General features: G+C 37.7%; 1 protein-coding gene across 1 annotated transcript in view; it reads left to right on the top strand.

The window, feature by feature from the left end:
* The window catches only part of KLHL20 (kelch like family member 20), a 51883-nt gene extending 43905 nt beyond the window's left edge, over positions 1-7978 (top strand). The window contains exons 9-12 of the mRNA XM_045547336.1: positions 492-625; positions 1502-1710; positions 3526-3632; positions 7628-7978. Of these exons, the coding sequence (XP_045403292.1) occupies positions 492-625; positions 1502-1710; positions 3526-3632; positions 7628-7712 (535 nt within the window). The 3' untranslated portion in view covers positions 7713-7978. The remainder of the gene's footprint in view (positions 1-491; positions 626-1501; positions 1711-3525; positions 3633-7627) is intronic.
* Positions 7979-16366: the final 8388 nt, after the last annotated feature.

Raw genomic sequence — 16366 nt, 5'->3', positions numbered from 1 at the left:
AGCATAGCAAGACCCTGTCTCTACAAAAAATTTAAAAAATTAATTGGGCACAGTGGTACACATCTGTAGTCCCAGCTACTCAGGAGGCTGAGGAAGAGGATCACTTAAGCCCAGGAGTTTGAGGTTGCAATGAGCTATGATGATGCCACTACACTCTAGCTGGGGTGACAGAGAAAGACTCTGTCTCAAAAAAAAAAAAAAAAAAAAATATATATATATATATATAAAATTTTAAAAGACATCAGAGGCATGCAGAAGTAAAGAAGTAATTAGAACCAGATGAACTAAACTACTTTCATCGAGGAAAGAACCCATGTTATGTGAGCTGAGGTTATAGGCTGTTTTCTTTCCTGGGGACATTTTCAAAGTCTAAGTATAGAAAATAGCTTAACTAAGGAAAATATGTTAGATTCTAGTGTGATTTCAGACCTTATGAAAAGGCTTCTCTTAATAAGAAGAACTTACGTTCAGTTTGGTTTCTGTCACTAAAGGTATGATCCGAAGGAGAACAAGTGGACTCGGGTAGCTTCCATGAGCACCAGAAGACTAGGCGTGGCTGTGGCTGTGTTAGGAGGGTTCTTATATGCTGTAGGCGGCTCTGATGGGACATCTCCACTCAACACAGGTTAGTGCCTCCCGAAGACAGTCTGGTTCCCCAAAAGCAGCACAGTTTCCTAAGGAGAGTCCCCTATAAAAAGTATAAAAAGTCTAGGTTATCCTATAATTTATTAGGAAAATGCTTTATTTTTCCTCTAGAAGAGTGTAACTCTCAGCTCTTCCTAAGCTCCTTCTGCAGCCATAGTCTTCTAGTACATTCCCAAATATTTCTTTCTCCCTCTGCTTTACAAGCTGTGGAGATTATATAATGAATAAAAGAACTACTTTCTCATATGATTATTTCCCTCCCCCTACCATCGCCACCTCTCCTCAAAAAAAAATATAATCTGAGAATAAATAAAAACTTAGAACTAGAAATTCGTTTATTGCTAGTCCCTTCTATTTAGAGATAAAGAGTATTTTTGCATAAGGATATTGTCATGGTGACACATCAAATTCATTGTCATATATCTTTTCCTTTCAATGGCTTAAAATGCTCTAGGCTATAGGCAAGGGAGTACAGGAGCTATCTGATTATGATAATAAATTTTTAGTACTGAATGGTGCTTGTAGATCACAGAGTCCAATCTCCCCATTTAAAGAAAAGGAGAATGAGGCTAAGGGTCATGTAGCTAATTTGCCAAATTTGTCATATTGCCAAAGCTAGAAGTCAAGCATCTTGACTCCTACACAGGCCCTTTCTATCATACCATACCTAGAAGAAACCAGTCCCTGCTGAGAGTATATGTAGTGTTGTCTAGAGAGGTATACAAGTTCTCAGAAACAAAAATCTGATTGGTTTTTGAAAATATGTGTTATCACAAAGTTTTGGTGGCTATGAAGAAAACTAGAGGTGAGAGGAAATGGTTGAATGATCACTTGCTGGTTTTTCCTTTCCCTGCAGTGGAACGCTACAATCCTCAGGAAAACAGATGGCACACAATTGCCCCTATGGGGACCCGGAGGAAACACCTAGGCTGCGCAGTGTACCAGGACATGATCTATGCCGTGGGAGGTAGAGATGACACTACTGAACTTAGCAGTGCTGAGAGATACAACCCCAGAACTAATCAGTGGTCTCCGGTGGTGGCCATGACATCCCGCCGCAGTGGAGTAAGTACCCAGCTACTGAGTGCTTTGAGCTTCGAAAAATAAGCACCAAGAGAGGGCTCTGCAGAAGGGGTGCTGTGATCTGTAAAATATAATACACTTGACCAGTGCAGAGGTGAACTGCTAGTGCCTACGTGTTTTATTTTTCAAGTGTCTCATCTGATGCCATTGGGATGCTGTAGGCAAAACAACGCCTGCTAATTTTGCTAGAAAAATATTGAATTTCTTTTGATTGCTCTTATCTCAAGTAGTTAAAAATCTTATATCCAGTCATATCTTTAATTAGAGAATTAATTTTTTTATGATTTCTCTTATATCAGTTGCTTCTCTGGAAGGCACCTCCTTATGTCATCTACTACCTTATCTAACTTCATGTCTATTGGAGCTAAATATTCCTACCTAATGTTTCTAGCTAATATTCTGAGTATCTGTCATACTAATACAAATGTTTAGGCAAAAATCCATGTGGCCCCACCTCCAGTCTCCACAAGCTGGTTTGAGTCTATCCCATCTATAATATAGGCCAGATCAGGCTGACCTATGTCATATTCTAGACCATGCATAACCTGTGAGTACAAGAGACTTCCAGAGTGAAGTGTAGTGTTCATCCATCCTGGGATATTTGCTCAGGGTGAAATGTAACCCATTAACCACTGATCGCGTCAGAAGTCCATCAATGTAGGACAGACACATCCACAACAGGAAGGAGAAGCAAGCAATGGCCAAAGACTCCATAATCTGAGGATAAAAGGGAATGAATTCTGATTTACATAAATCAAGGACCACCACTGGAAGGCATCAGCAAGTCAAAGCACTCACATGTCTGTGGCTTTTTATTACTGGTAACTAACAGCTTCTTAGTCACATTCCTGTTATTTTCACTGCTGCATTCTATTGATTATATTTTTATTCATTTACTCATTAAGTGCTTAATGTGTTCTGGGGAAGCAAAAAATGAGTATGACATGATTCCCCTCCTCAGTGAGCTTCCAATTTAATGAAGGAAATTGAGATGTTTACAGCTAACAGTAATAAATAAATCCTGTAGTAGTGGCATGTGTGTTACAGGAAAACATGGGAGAATATGCTTACTGCTTTGGGAAAGTAAGAATGGGTGGGGGAGGGAAAGAGACTATCAGAGACAGTCACGTATAAGCTAGGTCATGAAGGAAGAATAAGGTTTCTAGAAGAGGGGCAGAAAACACCAGCCCAAGAACAACATGTGCAAAAGCAAGGATGTGTGAAAATATATGGTATTTTCAGGGACTAGCAGTTAGTCCAGTCTTATTGCCGTTTAGGGTGCAGCAGAAGAAGGAAGGGGAAAATATAGGAGGTGACAAACAGTGGGCTAAGATGGATTTCTGGAGGGCCTGAGTAACATAATAAGGACTTTACACTTACTCCTAGGCAATACATAGGCTTAAAAAGTTTTTAAAGAGGAAAGTGACATGATTAGATTTATATTTTTGAAAGAGAATTATAGTAGCAATATAGAAAGTGGATTGGAGTGGGCAAATACCAGAAGAAGTAAAAACAGTTTAGAGATTCTTGCTCATTCCTAGTGAATGCTTTTTCTAAAATTTAAGAAATACATGTTTTAGACTCTGTATAAATATTCTAATTGAATATTAATTTTATAGTTCCTATAATTTAATAGATTTTTATTGTTGTTATACATTTTCCCTTTGTGTTCAAGCAAACCAAAATGTAAGGCCATAAAGAATTATCTTTTATTAAAGAGATTTTCCTAGAAACCGGTCTAAAATTTCCCAGTAATTGTCTAGTTTCTTCAGCAGCCACTGTGTTTTGGTTCTGTAGGTTGGCCTGGCAGTGGTCAACGGACAGCTCATGGCAGTAGGAGGTTTTGATGGCACGACATACTTGAAGACCATTGAAGTTTTTGATCCTGATGCCAATACATGGAGGTAACCTTTAAGCTGTGTTGCAGATCACCTCACTACTGACTTGAGAATCCTGGGCTTGAGATAGCCCATGACCATCAAAATTGGGATGGTCAGGGTCAGTACATGGAAGTACCTCTTGCAGTACTTTGAAAAGGGCTGAAGTTACCCATATTTGATAGCTCATTTTGATCTGATTGCTCTAAAGTGGCTGATATCTTACAGCATTCTTCTTTATGGTAACCGTCCAGTTTTATAATTACAGATGGGAAAAACAGAGGAAAAATCTCTTTTCTAGCCTTATCATGTTCAGCTGAGGAAACTAAAGCACTAATTAATAAAATCACTTGCCTAAGCAAGATAGTGACAGAGTTAGAATTGGAACCTAAGTCTGGCCGGGTGCAGTGGCTCTCACCTGTAATCCTAACACTCTGGGAGGCCGAAGCAGGAGGATCTCTTGAGCTCAGGAGTTCAAGACAAGCCTGAGCGAGAGCAAGACCCTGTCTCTACTAAAAATAGAAAAAATTAGCCAGGAGTGGTGGCGAGCGCCTGTAGTCCCCACTACCTGGGAGGCTGAGGCAGGAGTATTGCTTGAGCCCAGGAGTTTGAGGTTGCTGAGAGCCAGGCTGACGCCACAGCACTCACCTGGGCAAGAGTGAGACTCTGTCTCAAGGAAAAAGAAAAAAAAAAAGAACCTAGGTCTATGGCTCCCAATCTGTCCGTGCAGTTTTTTGGTGTTCTTATGGGAAGGCTTATGCCCAGGAAAAACAAATTGCAGTTACTTTTTTAAAAATAACATTTCATTTTAAAACCTATTTTAACAGTCACTTTTAGGGAGGAGGCTACATCTTAATTAAGAGACCTCAACTATGTTAAACTTCATTTCAAGGTTTAATTTTACTTTGCTTTTAAATCCTTAATTATCTAATTAATAAATCCTTCCTAAGTACTTAAGTCATTCTTATAAATTCACATAAATCAGGTGATTCATACATTTATTTTAAATATTGAAAAAGTCTTTCAAACTTAGCAAAATTCTCTTAAATCTTTAAACTTAAAATCATTAAGTTTAAATCTTTACTCAATGATACATTTTATACTGGACTCATAAGACTACTAATTAGATAGGTGCTCTAAAATGCCAAATTCTCTTAAACATAACAAGAATGTAAAGTGCCAAATATATAGTTAATTCTCAAACTTAATAAACAACATTAACATTATGAGTTTGATATACTTTATATCTATACTTAATCCTAAATATTGATAGTCTTCTAAGAAAACAATTTTGCCTTCAAGCAATTTGGGGTTTCCTTCTCAATAAATTGGGCTTACTTGCCTAAGCAAATTTAGGGTTGTCATCTCAGTGGTTGAGGTTGCACATCAACCAGAGATACAAGTCTGGACATGAGATCGGAGGCAACTGACATTCTACGTGATTTTCCTCATGACCGTAAAGGGTAAGCTGAGCTGTTTTACAGTGACTATTCTAAAAGAGGCAGTCTTGTAGTCCATTCCCACTATATTCTGATGCAACATTTCCTCATTTTGAGCCTGCAGCTACCCACTTTGATTTTTTTCATCACCCTATTAGATCAACTAATGAATTTACTGAGTTCTTTTTATAGTCTTTATCTCTGGGAAAGCCATAACTCTTACAACTCATTTAAATGACATGCTTTGGATTCTGCGCATCTCTCACGGCTCTGTATGGCTCAGTGGTCACAAAACTAAAGTCAGGCTAGTGACAGCATAGTACTTATTGCTGCTACATCACATTATTACAACTCTGTTCATTAAGTAAAGATTTACTGAATGCTCTAGGCCCTGGGGATACAAAAGTGAAGAAAACAAAATTCCCTGTCCTCCTGGAGCTGGCACTGTAGTGAAGGAGACACAGCACTGCACCAGCAGGTGGAAGTGCTGTGGCAAATGGCAAAGCAGGGGAGGGGTCCGGGAGTACAGGGAGGGGAGTCTGTGTAAAAGGTGGCCATGGAAGGCCTCACTGAAAAGGCGACATTTTAACAAAACCTAATAGAGGTAACGGAAAGATATCGTCAGGTTTTCATGAATAGGAGCCTCCCATTTGTGGGATATTTTCTTCCATATGCAGCTTTCTATTTTTAGTGGGAATTTTAAATAAGAATAATTGGGAAGACAGCCCAGTTTACTTCTGCCACTTCATCACTGTAATCTTATGTAAGGACTTCTCATTAACTGTCACTAAATAGAATTAGTAATATTAGTAATATATGACAGAGTAATATTCATGAAATTCTTGAGCATCATCTGTTGAGAAATTAATATCTAGATTTTTGCAGTTACATATCGCAAACTTAAAACCAATTTTACCTCACAGCTGATTGAGGATCCAGCATTCTTCCCCATGGAAGTTCTTAATTTTTTTTTATTTCTGAGACAGGGTCGTGCTCTATTGCCAGGGCTAGAGTGTAGTGGTATCATCATAACTCACTGCAACTTCAAACTCCTGAGTTCAAGTGATCCTCCTGCCTCAGCCTCCCAGGTAGCTGGGACTACAGGCACACACCATTTTGCCCAGCTAATTTTTCTGATTTTTGTAGAGACAGTGTCTCGCTGGGTTGCTAAGGCTGGTCTTGAACTCCTGGCCTTAAGTGATCCTCTCACCTTGGCCTCTCAAAGTACTAGGATTACAGGCATGAGCCACTGCACCCAGCTGAAGATCCTTACTTTTGAAGATGATCTTGTTCACATGTCACAAACTAGATGCTGACTTTATTTACTTTATTCCATAAAGCTGCAGTCCCCAACCCCTGGGCCACAGACTGGTACAGGTCCGTGGCCTGTTAGGAACTGAGCCACACACTAGGAGGTGAGCTATGGGCCAGCAAGCAAAGCTTCATCTGTATTTACAGCTGCTCCACATCACTCACATCACCACAAAAGCTCCGCCTCCTGTCAGATCAGCTGTGGCATTAGATTCTTAGAAGAGCATGAACCGTACTGTAAACTGCGCATGGGAGGGATCTAGGTTGCACGCTCCTTATGAGACTCTAATGCCTGATGATCTGAGGTGGAGCTGAGGCGGTGATGCTAGCGCTGGGGAATGGCTGCAAATACAGATTATCATAGCAGAGAGGTTTGACTGCACAGTAAATGTGATGTGCTTGAATCATCCCGAAACCATCCCCCCGCCCCCCAATCCCTGGTCCATGGAAAAAATTGTCTTCCATGAAACCAGCGCCTGGTGCCATAAAGGTTGGGGACCACTGCCATAAAGGATTAGAGGAGGCTTACGAGAGTACATAGAAGACAAAGGGATAAAAATAATTAAGGAAGTTTAGGCAAAGGGAAAACGTGGATGGGAAAATAATACAGCCAGGGGCAAAATTGGACACAAAAATGTAGAAATTATGATTCTGTATAATTGGTAGAAGCCAGCCTAGGTATAAAGTTGTCAAGTTCTATGCAAAAAGTGAACATGGGCCATGCATGGTGGCTCATGCCCATAATTCTAGCACTCTGGGAGGCCTGGGTGGGAGGATTTTTTGAGGCCAGGAGTTTGAGACCAGCCTGAGCAAGAGCTGAGACCCCGTCTCTACAAAAAACAGAAAAATTAACCAGGTGTGGTGGTGTGTGCCTGTAGTCCCCAGCTACTCAGGAGGCTGAGGCAGGAGAATCACTTGAGCTCAGGAGTTTGAGGTTGCAGTGAGCTATGATGATGCCACTGCACTCTACCCAAGGAAACAGAGCGAGACTCTGTCTCAAAAAAAAAACAAAAAAAGTGAATATGATGCTCTCTTATTCTTCACATAGCCTCCTATAAGTGAGATCATTTCAGTCAATGTCTGAAATAATTTTTCTACTTACTAGTGTTCAATTCCAGCTTCTAATCTTTGGAATGGAGAAAATATCAGTATGAAACTAAAATATCAATTGTGATATAAAACACAGAAATGTGTGTGGTTAACATCTTAGTTATAGAAGAAACAGTGCTTTTTTTCCAGTTAGAAAATCTGATTTTGTTTCTTCTTTTGCAGGTTGTATGGCGGGATGAATTACCGACGGTTAGGGGGTGGTGTAGGAGTTATTAAAATGACACATTGTGAATCCCATATATGGTGAATATGTAGAAGACAGTCTTGCATATGCTCCCCTGTATTCTGGAAAGCTTTGACTTTGGAGCTTTGTACAGCTTGAGAAGACATTAGAACAAATATTATTCTTTGCTGGTGCCTCAATATATGGAAATACAAATCCAATGAAAGAAAGTACTTCACCTGCAAGATGCCATCTTTGCACAATAATTTTCAACTCTGTGCAGAAAAATATTTATTTTTGGTTTTAATTTATCATGGGTTTTTGTTTTGTTGGTTTTTTTTTTTTTTTTAGGGGAGTGGTTTTGGATTTTTTTTTTTTTTTTGGACTTATTCTTCCTCCCACAAAACAGAAAAGAAGAAAAGAAAAAAGAAAAATTCCAAGCAGCAAAACTTACTTTGTTTTTAAGGTATTGATTTAAGTTTGAAAATACTGATAAGGGCAGAAGGGCTGTGTATGATCTGGTTGTTATTTCTAGACACTCCATCCATGTGACTCCACTACTTACAAGGATTACTAATGAAAAAGATAGGTCTGCAAAATGTATTAGCTAACCATTATTTTTGCACTAAGCACCAGAAGACTTGAAAATCTTAAAAAAAAAAAAAAAGGAAACATCTCATGTTAACTAGTACAATTCAGAAGGAATATTAAGTCAATAAAAACCAGAACAACAGATACTACAGTTTTTATCAGTGGAATTCCATGTCTTGTTTCCTTCTATATGAACTTGTTTTCCACTATATTTAAAGTGTTTTTTTCATAATATTCTCATAAAGTTTCTGCTACATCTAGAACTTTGCTCAGTGCCCTCTTACAAAAACAGAATATGAGCCTCATTATGCTGTCTTGAGAATACCCCAAGAGAATCACATGCAACTCTGCCAAGAGTTTTTGCTCAAAAATGTTACCAACTGAAGCAACTTTCCTTCCTTTTCCTTCTTGCTACCAAGGACCAACAGGGAGAAACATCCTCTTCCCAGCAGTGAATTCTGTTACATAATTTATACTTGATGCTCAGGCCTCATGAAGCTGAGGCTTACCTTTAATAACAGCCTCCAAGGGAATGAATTCTTTAGTTCATGTAATAGTATGTGTTAATGAGTGTAAAACCAATTGAGGCATTTTATTATAATAATATCTTAGTTCTTTTATACAAACAATATATCATTATCCCATTCTATAAGGCCACTGCCACTACTTCTCTCAAATTGCACTTTCTGGTGAAAAACTAAAATTTTTAAGGAAAAAATGATAATTCCAATGGTTAAAGTTTTTTTTTTCTCACTATATTCATAGACCAATTTTTTTCAATGTATTTTGCAAGAAAATCTTTGACTAAGACTTTAATCACAACCAAAAGGACCTTCTCTCTCTCCCCTACTACAAAAATGTTTGGCAACTTTTGTGTTTACATTTAAAGATCATTTGCACCTTTTTCAAGGAAGAAAAATAAGTATTTGGTAAACAATTGTTTACATGTATCATTTATGCTTTTTTTCTAGCATGTATAACTTTTTTAAATAAAGGTAGTATTTACCATAAAAATTTTTTTAGTTAATGCTTGTACCTTTGTTATTTAATTTGGAATTTCTGTATCATTTATGTGTTACCTGTATGTAAAGTTACAAGTGCTTTCAACTTAAAGGAATAAAGGGATTGCCAGCTAGAATTAGGAATTTTTATTATATATTTTATATATTATATTATCTAACCTATAAACTTATTTTCTGGTGTGGGACTTAGAATCATACAATTTCAAGCTGCAAGGACTCTTAACAATCATCTAATCCAAACCCATTTATTACACTGACCTAAGTCTGAAAACCGAGGAAGTCTGCCTAAGATTAAATAGTCAATTAATGATAGAACAAATATTAGAAATCAGTTTCCCAAACTCCCTCTCCATTTCTCTTTCTATGCCACATTGCCACTGTATGCTTACTTGAAACACAGCCTGGAACTCAATATAATAACATGACCTTAAGTCATATTTATTTTAAGTAAGTCTGGTATGAACATGTAAAAGGTATACAAACTTTTGTGAGATCCTTACTGTAGTACATCATTAACAGTCAGTCTTCAAGGCAAAATCACATATTTCCCAAGAGTTGCATATATTGAGGAAAAAGAGGAATGATAACAGGAACAAAATTCTAGGGATCAGACTCTCCATGAATCAGGAAGTCCCCAGTGAGAGCAGTTTACATGGCAGTGATTCAAGGGTTGCAACCCAGGAATTACAGGACTGGCCAAAGTTTTTACTGAAGCCTCTTAAGGGTTTTTTAGTTTTGTTTTGTTTTTCTCTTCCACTGAAGGCACTCCAGTTTTATTACTGATTGAGATGTATTCTATAAAAGGTGTGCTGTAAAATAGAAGGTTTATTAACTTATAGGCATGGTTATTTCCGCAACTGTAGTAAGCTTGGGCTAGGGATTGGGTTGGCAATCATCCTTATTTTATAAATAAATCCACTGAAGCTTAGAAAAGTTAAAATGACATAGTAGGAGCTGAACCTCAAATCCACATCCCTGATTCCAAAATTTTTGTGCTCTAAACACATTGCCACATTCCTTTTTTTTTAAAAAAATGAGTGTTTCACAGTTTTGTTCCATAATGTTTTACCTCCAGATATCCACATTTTAGATAATACTTCCTGGCCACTGTGAAAAGAAAGAAGTCCCTCTTGTGACAACTGGCTCTTTAAATTGCTTTGAGGGGCTATTCTGGAAATAATTGATAATGCTCTGGAAATGACAAAACTCCTTAACTAAGCTGTCTGGCCAGTGCTTAGTAACTATTTTTCAGTTATTTAGCCACTTAAGGTTGGAGCTTAGACACTTTTAAATGTCAAAAAGTATGGATGGTATTCATTGAACTAACATATATTTGAGGTTATTCCAATAACAGTCACTCACTAACCTATTAATAGCCCTATCCTAGAAAGAATGTTTATGTATTTAAGTCTGCATTCCTAGGAAAAGAGGACACATATCTTCAGTGTGAATTTAGATCAATAAACATTTGGACTTTTACTAAAAGAGGAACATTACCTGCCTTCAAAAGGCTTAGTTTCAAACCTGACTTTGATCAAGCCTCTAGATCAGTGGTTCTCAAAGTGTGGTCTGTGAACCGCTGAAGGCCTCAAGAGTCTTTCAAAGTAGCCATGAGTCAAATTGTTACCTTTTTTACTGTGGTGACATTTGCACTAATGGTGTAAAAGCTAGAGTGGGTAAAACTGCTGGTGCCTTAGCACAAATCAAGGCAATGGCACCAAACAGTACAAGTAGACACAGTACTCTTTACCACCAAAGACTTGCAGTTTTAAAAAAATTTTGCTTAAGAATGTCCTTGCTGGACGCAGTGGCTCATGCCTGCAGTCCCACCTACTCAGGAGGCTGAGACAGGAGGATCTCTTGAGCCCAGAAGTTTGAGACCAGCCTAGGCAACATAGCAAGGCCCCATCTCTCTGGAAAAAAAAAACAAAACTCCTTGATAAAGCAATAAAAATTATTAATTTATTAAATCTTAGCCCTTGGAAATATGTCTATTTTAAATATCGTGTATGAAAAAATGGGAAATATGTATAAAACACTGTTGCAAACCAAAATACAGTGGTTGTCACAAGAAAACTCTTATGTGATAGTTTGAGTTGTATGCAGAATTAGCTACTTTTTGAAAGAAGGACACACAAACTAAGGTTATTCAGGCTTGGGTGTTTGGCAGACATTTTCTCCAAAATTAACAAAGTGAGGTTATCTCTTCAAGGTAAACTCACAGTATTTATTGTCAATAATATTCAAGAGAAAATTATGGCCGGGTGTGGTGGCTCACGCCTGTAATCCTAGCACTCTGGGAGGTTTGAGGCGGGTGGATCATTTGAGTTCAGGAGTTCGAGACCAGCCTGAGCAAGAGCGAGACCCCATCTCTACTAAAAAAACAAAAAGAAATTAGCTGGACAACTGAAAATATATAGAAAAAATTAGCCAGGCATGGTGGCACATGCCTGTAGTCCCAGCTACTCAAGAGGCTGAGGCAGAAGGATTGCTTGAGCCCAGGAGTTTGAGGTTGCTGTGAGCTAGGCTGACGCCACAGCACTCTAGCCAGGGCAACAACAGAGTGAGACTGTCTCAAAAAAAAAAAAAAGAGAGAGAAAATTAGAATTTGGGGCAAGCTGTATTAACCACTATGAGCTTGACAGCTGACGACTTTTCTGATGAAATTGGTGATGACACTGATGAATGTCATCTTTTTTATACTGTACAGTGAAATGTGTCAACATGTGGAAGATCTGCATAATTCATGGAACCAATTTTTCTAAATGATCAATGCATCCAAAGTGCAAGACAAACCAATGGATCTTACAGGAACAGTATGAAAGCTCCCTTGATATGGTTTCAGATTTCAACAATCACTTGTCAAGTTTTAGAGTAGTATCATGAAGAATATCCATAATTATCATAGGGCTACTAAAATACTACTCCTCTTCCAATTTCATATTTGCATGAGCTATATTTCTTTCACATACTTCAACCAAAATAATATACTGCAAAAGACTGAATGCCAAAGCGGATGAGAATCCAACTGCTTTTATTAAGCGAGAAATTATAGGATGTACAAAAATGTAAAAGAATGCAAGTCATTGCCAATTTTTTGTTTTTGAAAAAATGGTTATTTTATTTCAGAATATTACATGGGTACAAATGCTTTGGTTACATATATTGCCTTTGCACTGCCCAAGTCAGAGCTACAAGTGTGCCCAACCCCCAGACAGCACGCACTGCATCGCACCCGTTAGGTGTGAATTTACCCATCCCCTTCTCCCCCTCCAGCCTGCCCAACACCTCATGAATGTTACTTCCATATGTAAAGTAAGTGTTGACCTATTAGTACCAATTTGATGGTGAGCACCTGTGGTGTTTGTTTTTCCATTCTTGTGATACTTCACTTTGAAGAATGGGCTCCAGCTCCATCCAGGATAATAGAAGAGGTATTAGTTCACCATTTTTTTTTTAATAGCTGGTGGGTCTACAAATTAGTACAACCTCTATGGAAAGTAATATGGAGATACCACAAAGAACTAAAAATAGAACTACTATTTGATCCAGCAATCCCACTACTGGGTATTGGCCCAAAGGAAAAAAAACTCATTCTGTAAAAGAGATGTTCATAGCAGCACAATTCATAATTGCAAAGATGTGGAAAAATGGTTATTTTTATTCTTATAATAAATGTATGCTAACATAATAGGTTTATTTTTGATGCACTAATAAGTATTTCTTAAATTTCTCAGTTTTAACTTCATATGATAAATCACTAGATATAATCCACCTAAACAAAAGCTCTTTGCATCCTCTGTAATTTTTGAGACTGTAAAGGGATCTCAGGGCAAAAAAGTTTGAGAACTGCTGTTTTAAATCTTCCAGTTTACAGAAAATACAGGGGAAGAGGGGCATGTGTTAATTCACATGGATTCAATTAGCAAAATCCAGAATGTGGGAAACATTACAGGACAAATAATTCAGTTTCCCCAAAAATTGAAATGTAAGGGGAAAAAATGGAGAGAAAGAAACTGACAGATTAAAAGGAATTAAACATTCATATCAACTAAATGCAACTGTGTGAACCTTACTTTGATACTGTTTCAAGGAAATCAACTATAAAAAATTTTGAGGCAATCAAGGAAATTTGATCTCTAACTGGATATTTGATATTATGGAATTATTCCAAAATTTTTCAGGAATGATAGTATTGTAGTTATGTTTTGTGAGCCCTTATCTTTTAGAGATACATGTGAAATATTTGTGGATTAAATAATTTGGGGGCTTAGGAAGACAAGAATGGGAACATAGATGAAATAAGAGGGGCAAAAATTGATCATAGTTAAAGCTGGGTTATGAATACAATGGGCATTAATTATACTATATTTTTGTGTACATGTTTAAAATTTTTCATTTAGAAAATAATTTAAAAAAACAAGCTTCAGGTAATAAGTGAAGCAGATAATTTTTTAAATGCATTGCAGTATAAACCATGCAATGATCTAATTATTTACATAGCCCAGAAGGGGTGATTCAATAGTCTGGCCTGATGTGGATAGAAAGAGCAATTAGAAAAGAAGTTATGCCTGAGAAAAGTTTGAAAAGTAATAGTTTTTCTAAGAGGATAAGAGTGGAAAAGACATTCCAGACTTCCTCTCAAGCTTGGTGTTTGGTCGATGAGGACCCACAGGGGTTAAACATGTGTATGGAGAAGGGTTCTCTCTATTTGGGGCCCATCTACCCTGGACATAGCATGATGTTCGTCCACAACAACTGCAAGGTGTTCAGATTTTGTAAATCCAAATGTCATAAAAACCTTTAAAAAGAAGTGCAATCCTTGCAAAGTCTGGTGGACTAAAGAACATTCCAGGCAGAGAAAACAGTATGTGCAAGACATACACAATAAAGGCAGTGAGACAAGATGTGGTGTTCAGGAAATCAAAGCAGTCTGCTTTCAGGAATATAAAGTACAAAAAAGCCAGTGTCCAAAAATAAGAAGCAAGTAGGCACCATCAAAAAGGGCCTCACATCCCAATAGTTTTCTCTTAGGTTTCTTCTCTGATGCTTTATTCCAATAAGTCTGATTCTGGGAGGGTGTGGTAGCCAGGCTCCAAGATTTCTGCCTTCTGGTATTCGCACACTGTGTAATCCTCTCCCACACTGCACCAGAGTTAGTCTGCTCTAGTCTGCTGCAAAAGTGATGCTATAACTCTGGTGGGGGATATCGACAACGGGGAGGCTATGCATATGTGGGGGCCAAGGGGTATAGGGAAACCTCTGTACCTTTGCTGAATTTTGTTGTGAACCTAAAACTGCACTAAAAATAAAGTCTATTTAAAAAGGGGGGATGGTATGTCATTTCCAAAATTAGGTATAAAAAGACCCTAGCTTTCATCTTAGATGTCTCTCTCATCTCTCACTCTAGGAAATGCAAATAAATGAAAAGAGAACTATAACAACCCCATGAACTTCCTTGACCCCAGCATCCAGCTTCAAAAATTATCAACATTTTGCTAATGTTGTTTTATCTATCTCCTCCCACTCTCACTTCTCCTCCCCATCATTGCTGGAGTATTTTAAAGCAAATCCTAGGCATCATGTTAAAGTCATGCACTTCATGACATTTCAGTCAATGACAGACCGCATATATAACAGTGTTCCCATAAGATTATGATACCATATTTTGATGGTGCCTTTTCTATGTTTAGAAATGTTTAGATACACAAATATTTACCAGTGTGTTACATTTGTCCACAATATTCAGTACAGTAACATGCTGTATAGTTTTGTAGGTGAGGAGCAATAGGCTAAACCACATAGCCTAGGTGTGTAGTAGGGTGTTCTATCTAGGTTTGTGTAAGTATGCTCTGTGATGTTTACACAATGACAAAATCACCTAACACATTTCTCAGAACATATTCTCATTGTTAAGCGACGTATGACTGTATTTCACCCACACTTGAATATTTACCAGACTTAAGATCTGAGAGCTACAGTTTAAAAAACAATTAAAAAGAAAAATAAAAAGAATATTTGTCAAGGCCTAACTATAACATTATCATACTTGATAAAATTAACAATTCCTTAATATTGGCTAATACACAGTCAATATTAAAATTTCCCTAAATACCATTACTATTATACTTTGGAGTTTTCTTTTTTCCTGTCCTTCCTTTTGCTCACATGGTCAAATTTCTTTTTTGTTCCTTTGCCCTGTCATTTTCAGAAATTCTTCTATAATCTCTAGTCTCTATTGTGTATATCCCCATTATAACATAACATTTTTCTGTTAAGATATTCACATTAAAAGTTTTTTTAGAAATACTTCATAGTTGTTTCATTTCATCAATCAGAACATACATAATATCTCTTAGTATGAAAGATACTAAGAGTGGGCAGTGGGTTCAGGTGTTAGCAACTACATCCATTAGAACGTGCTCCATCAGTCTTTCACCTGCTTGTTTTAGCAGATATTAATGATTGACCCTTAGATCCATTATTTCACTGAGAGTTAAAAAAAAATGTTGCCTTTTGGCCAGGTGTGATGGCTCATGCCTATAATCCTAGCACTTTGGGAGGCCAAGATGGGAGGATCACTCAAGGCCAGGAGTTCAAGATCAGCCTGAGCAATAGCAAGACCCTGTCTCTACAAAAAAAATAGAAATATTAGCCAGGCATGGTGGTGTGCGCCTATAGTCCCAGCTACTCGGGAGGCTGAGGCAGGAAGATCGCTCGAGTCCAGGATGTGGAGGTTGCAGTGAGCTACGATGATGCCACTGCACTCTAGTCTAGGCAAGACTGTCTCAAAAAAAAAAAAAGAAAGAAAGAAAAAGAAAAGAAAAAATCATGCCTTTTCTATCATTCCTTTGCATTTATTAGTTGAAATACATCTAAAACTGTTCACTAGTCAACTATTTATCTTTTTTTTTTTTTTGAGACAGAGTCTCACTTTGTTGCCTGGGCTAGAGTGAGTGCCGTGGCGTCTGCCTAGCTCACAGCAACCTCAAACTCCTGGGCTTAAGCGATCCTACTGCCTCAGCCTCCCGAGTAGCTGGGACTACAGGCATGCGCCACCATGCCCAGCTAATTTTTTCTATATATATTTTTATTTTTATTTATTTTTTTTTATTTCAGCTTATT

Source organism: Lemur catta, chromosome 3, assembly GCF_020740605.2.
Source record: "Lemur catta isolate mLemCat1 chromosome 3, mLemCat1.pri, whole genome shotgun sequence".
NCBI classification, from domain to species: Eukaryota; Metazoa; Chordata; class Mammalia; order Primates; family Lemuridae; genus Lemur; species Lemur catta.
This window is presented reverse-complemented; position numbering and strand designations above follow the sequence as displayed.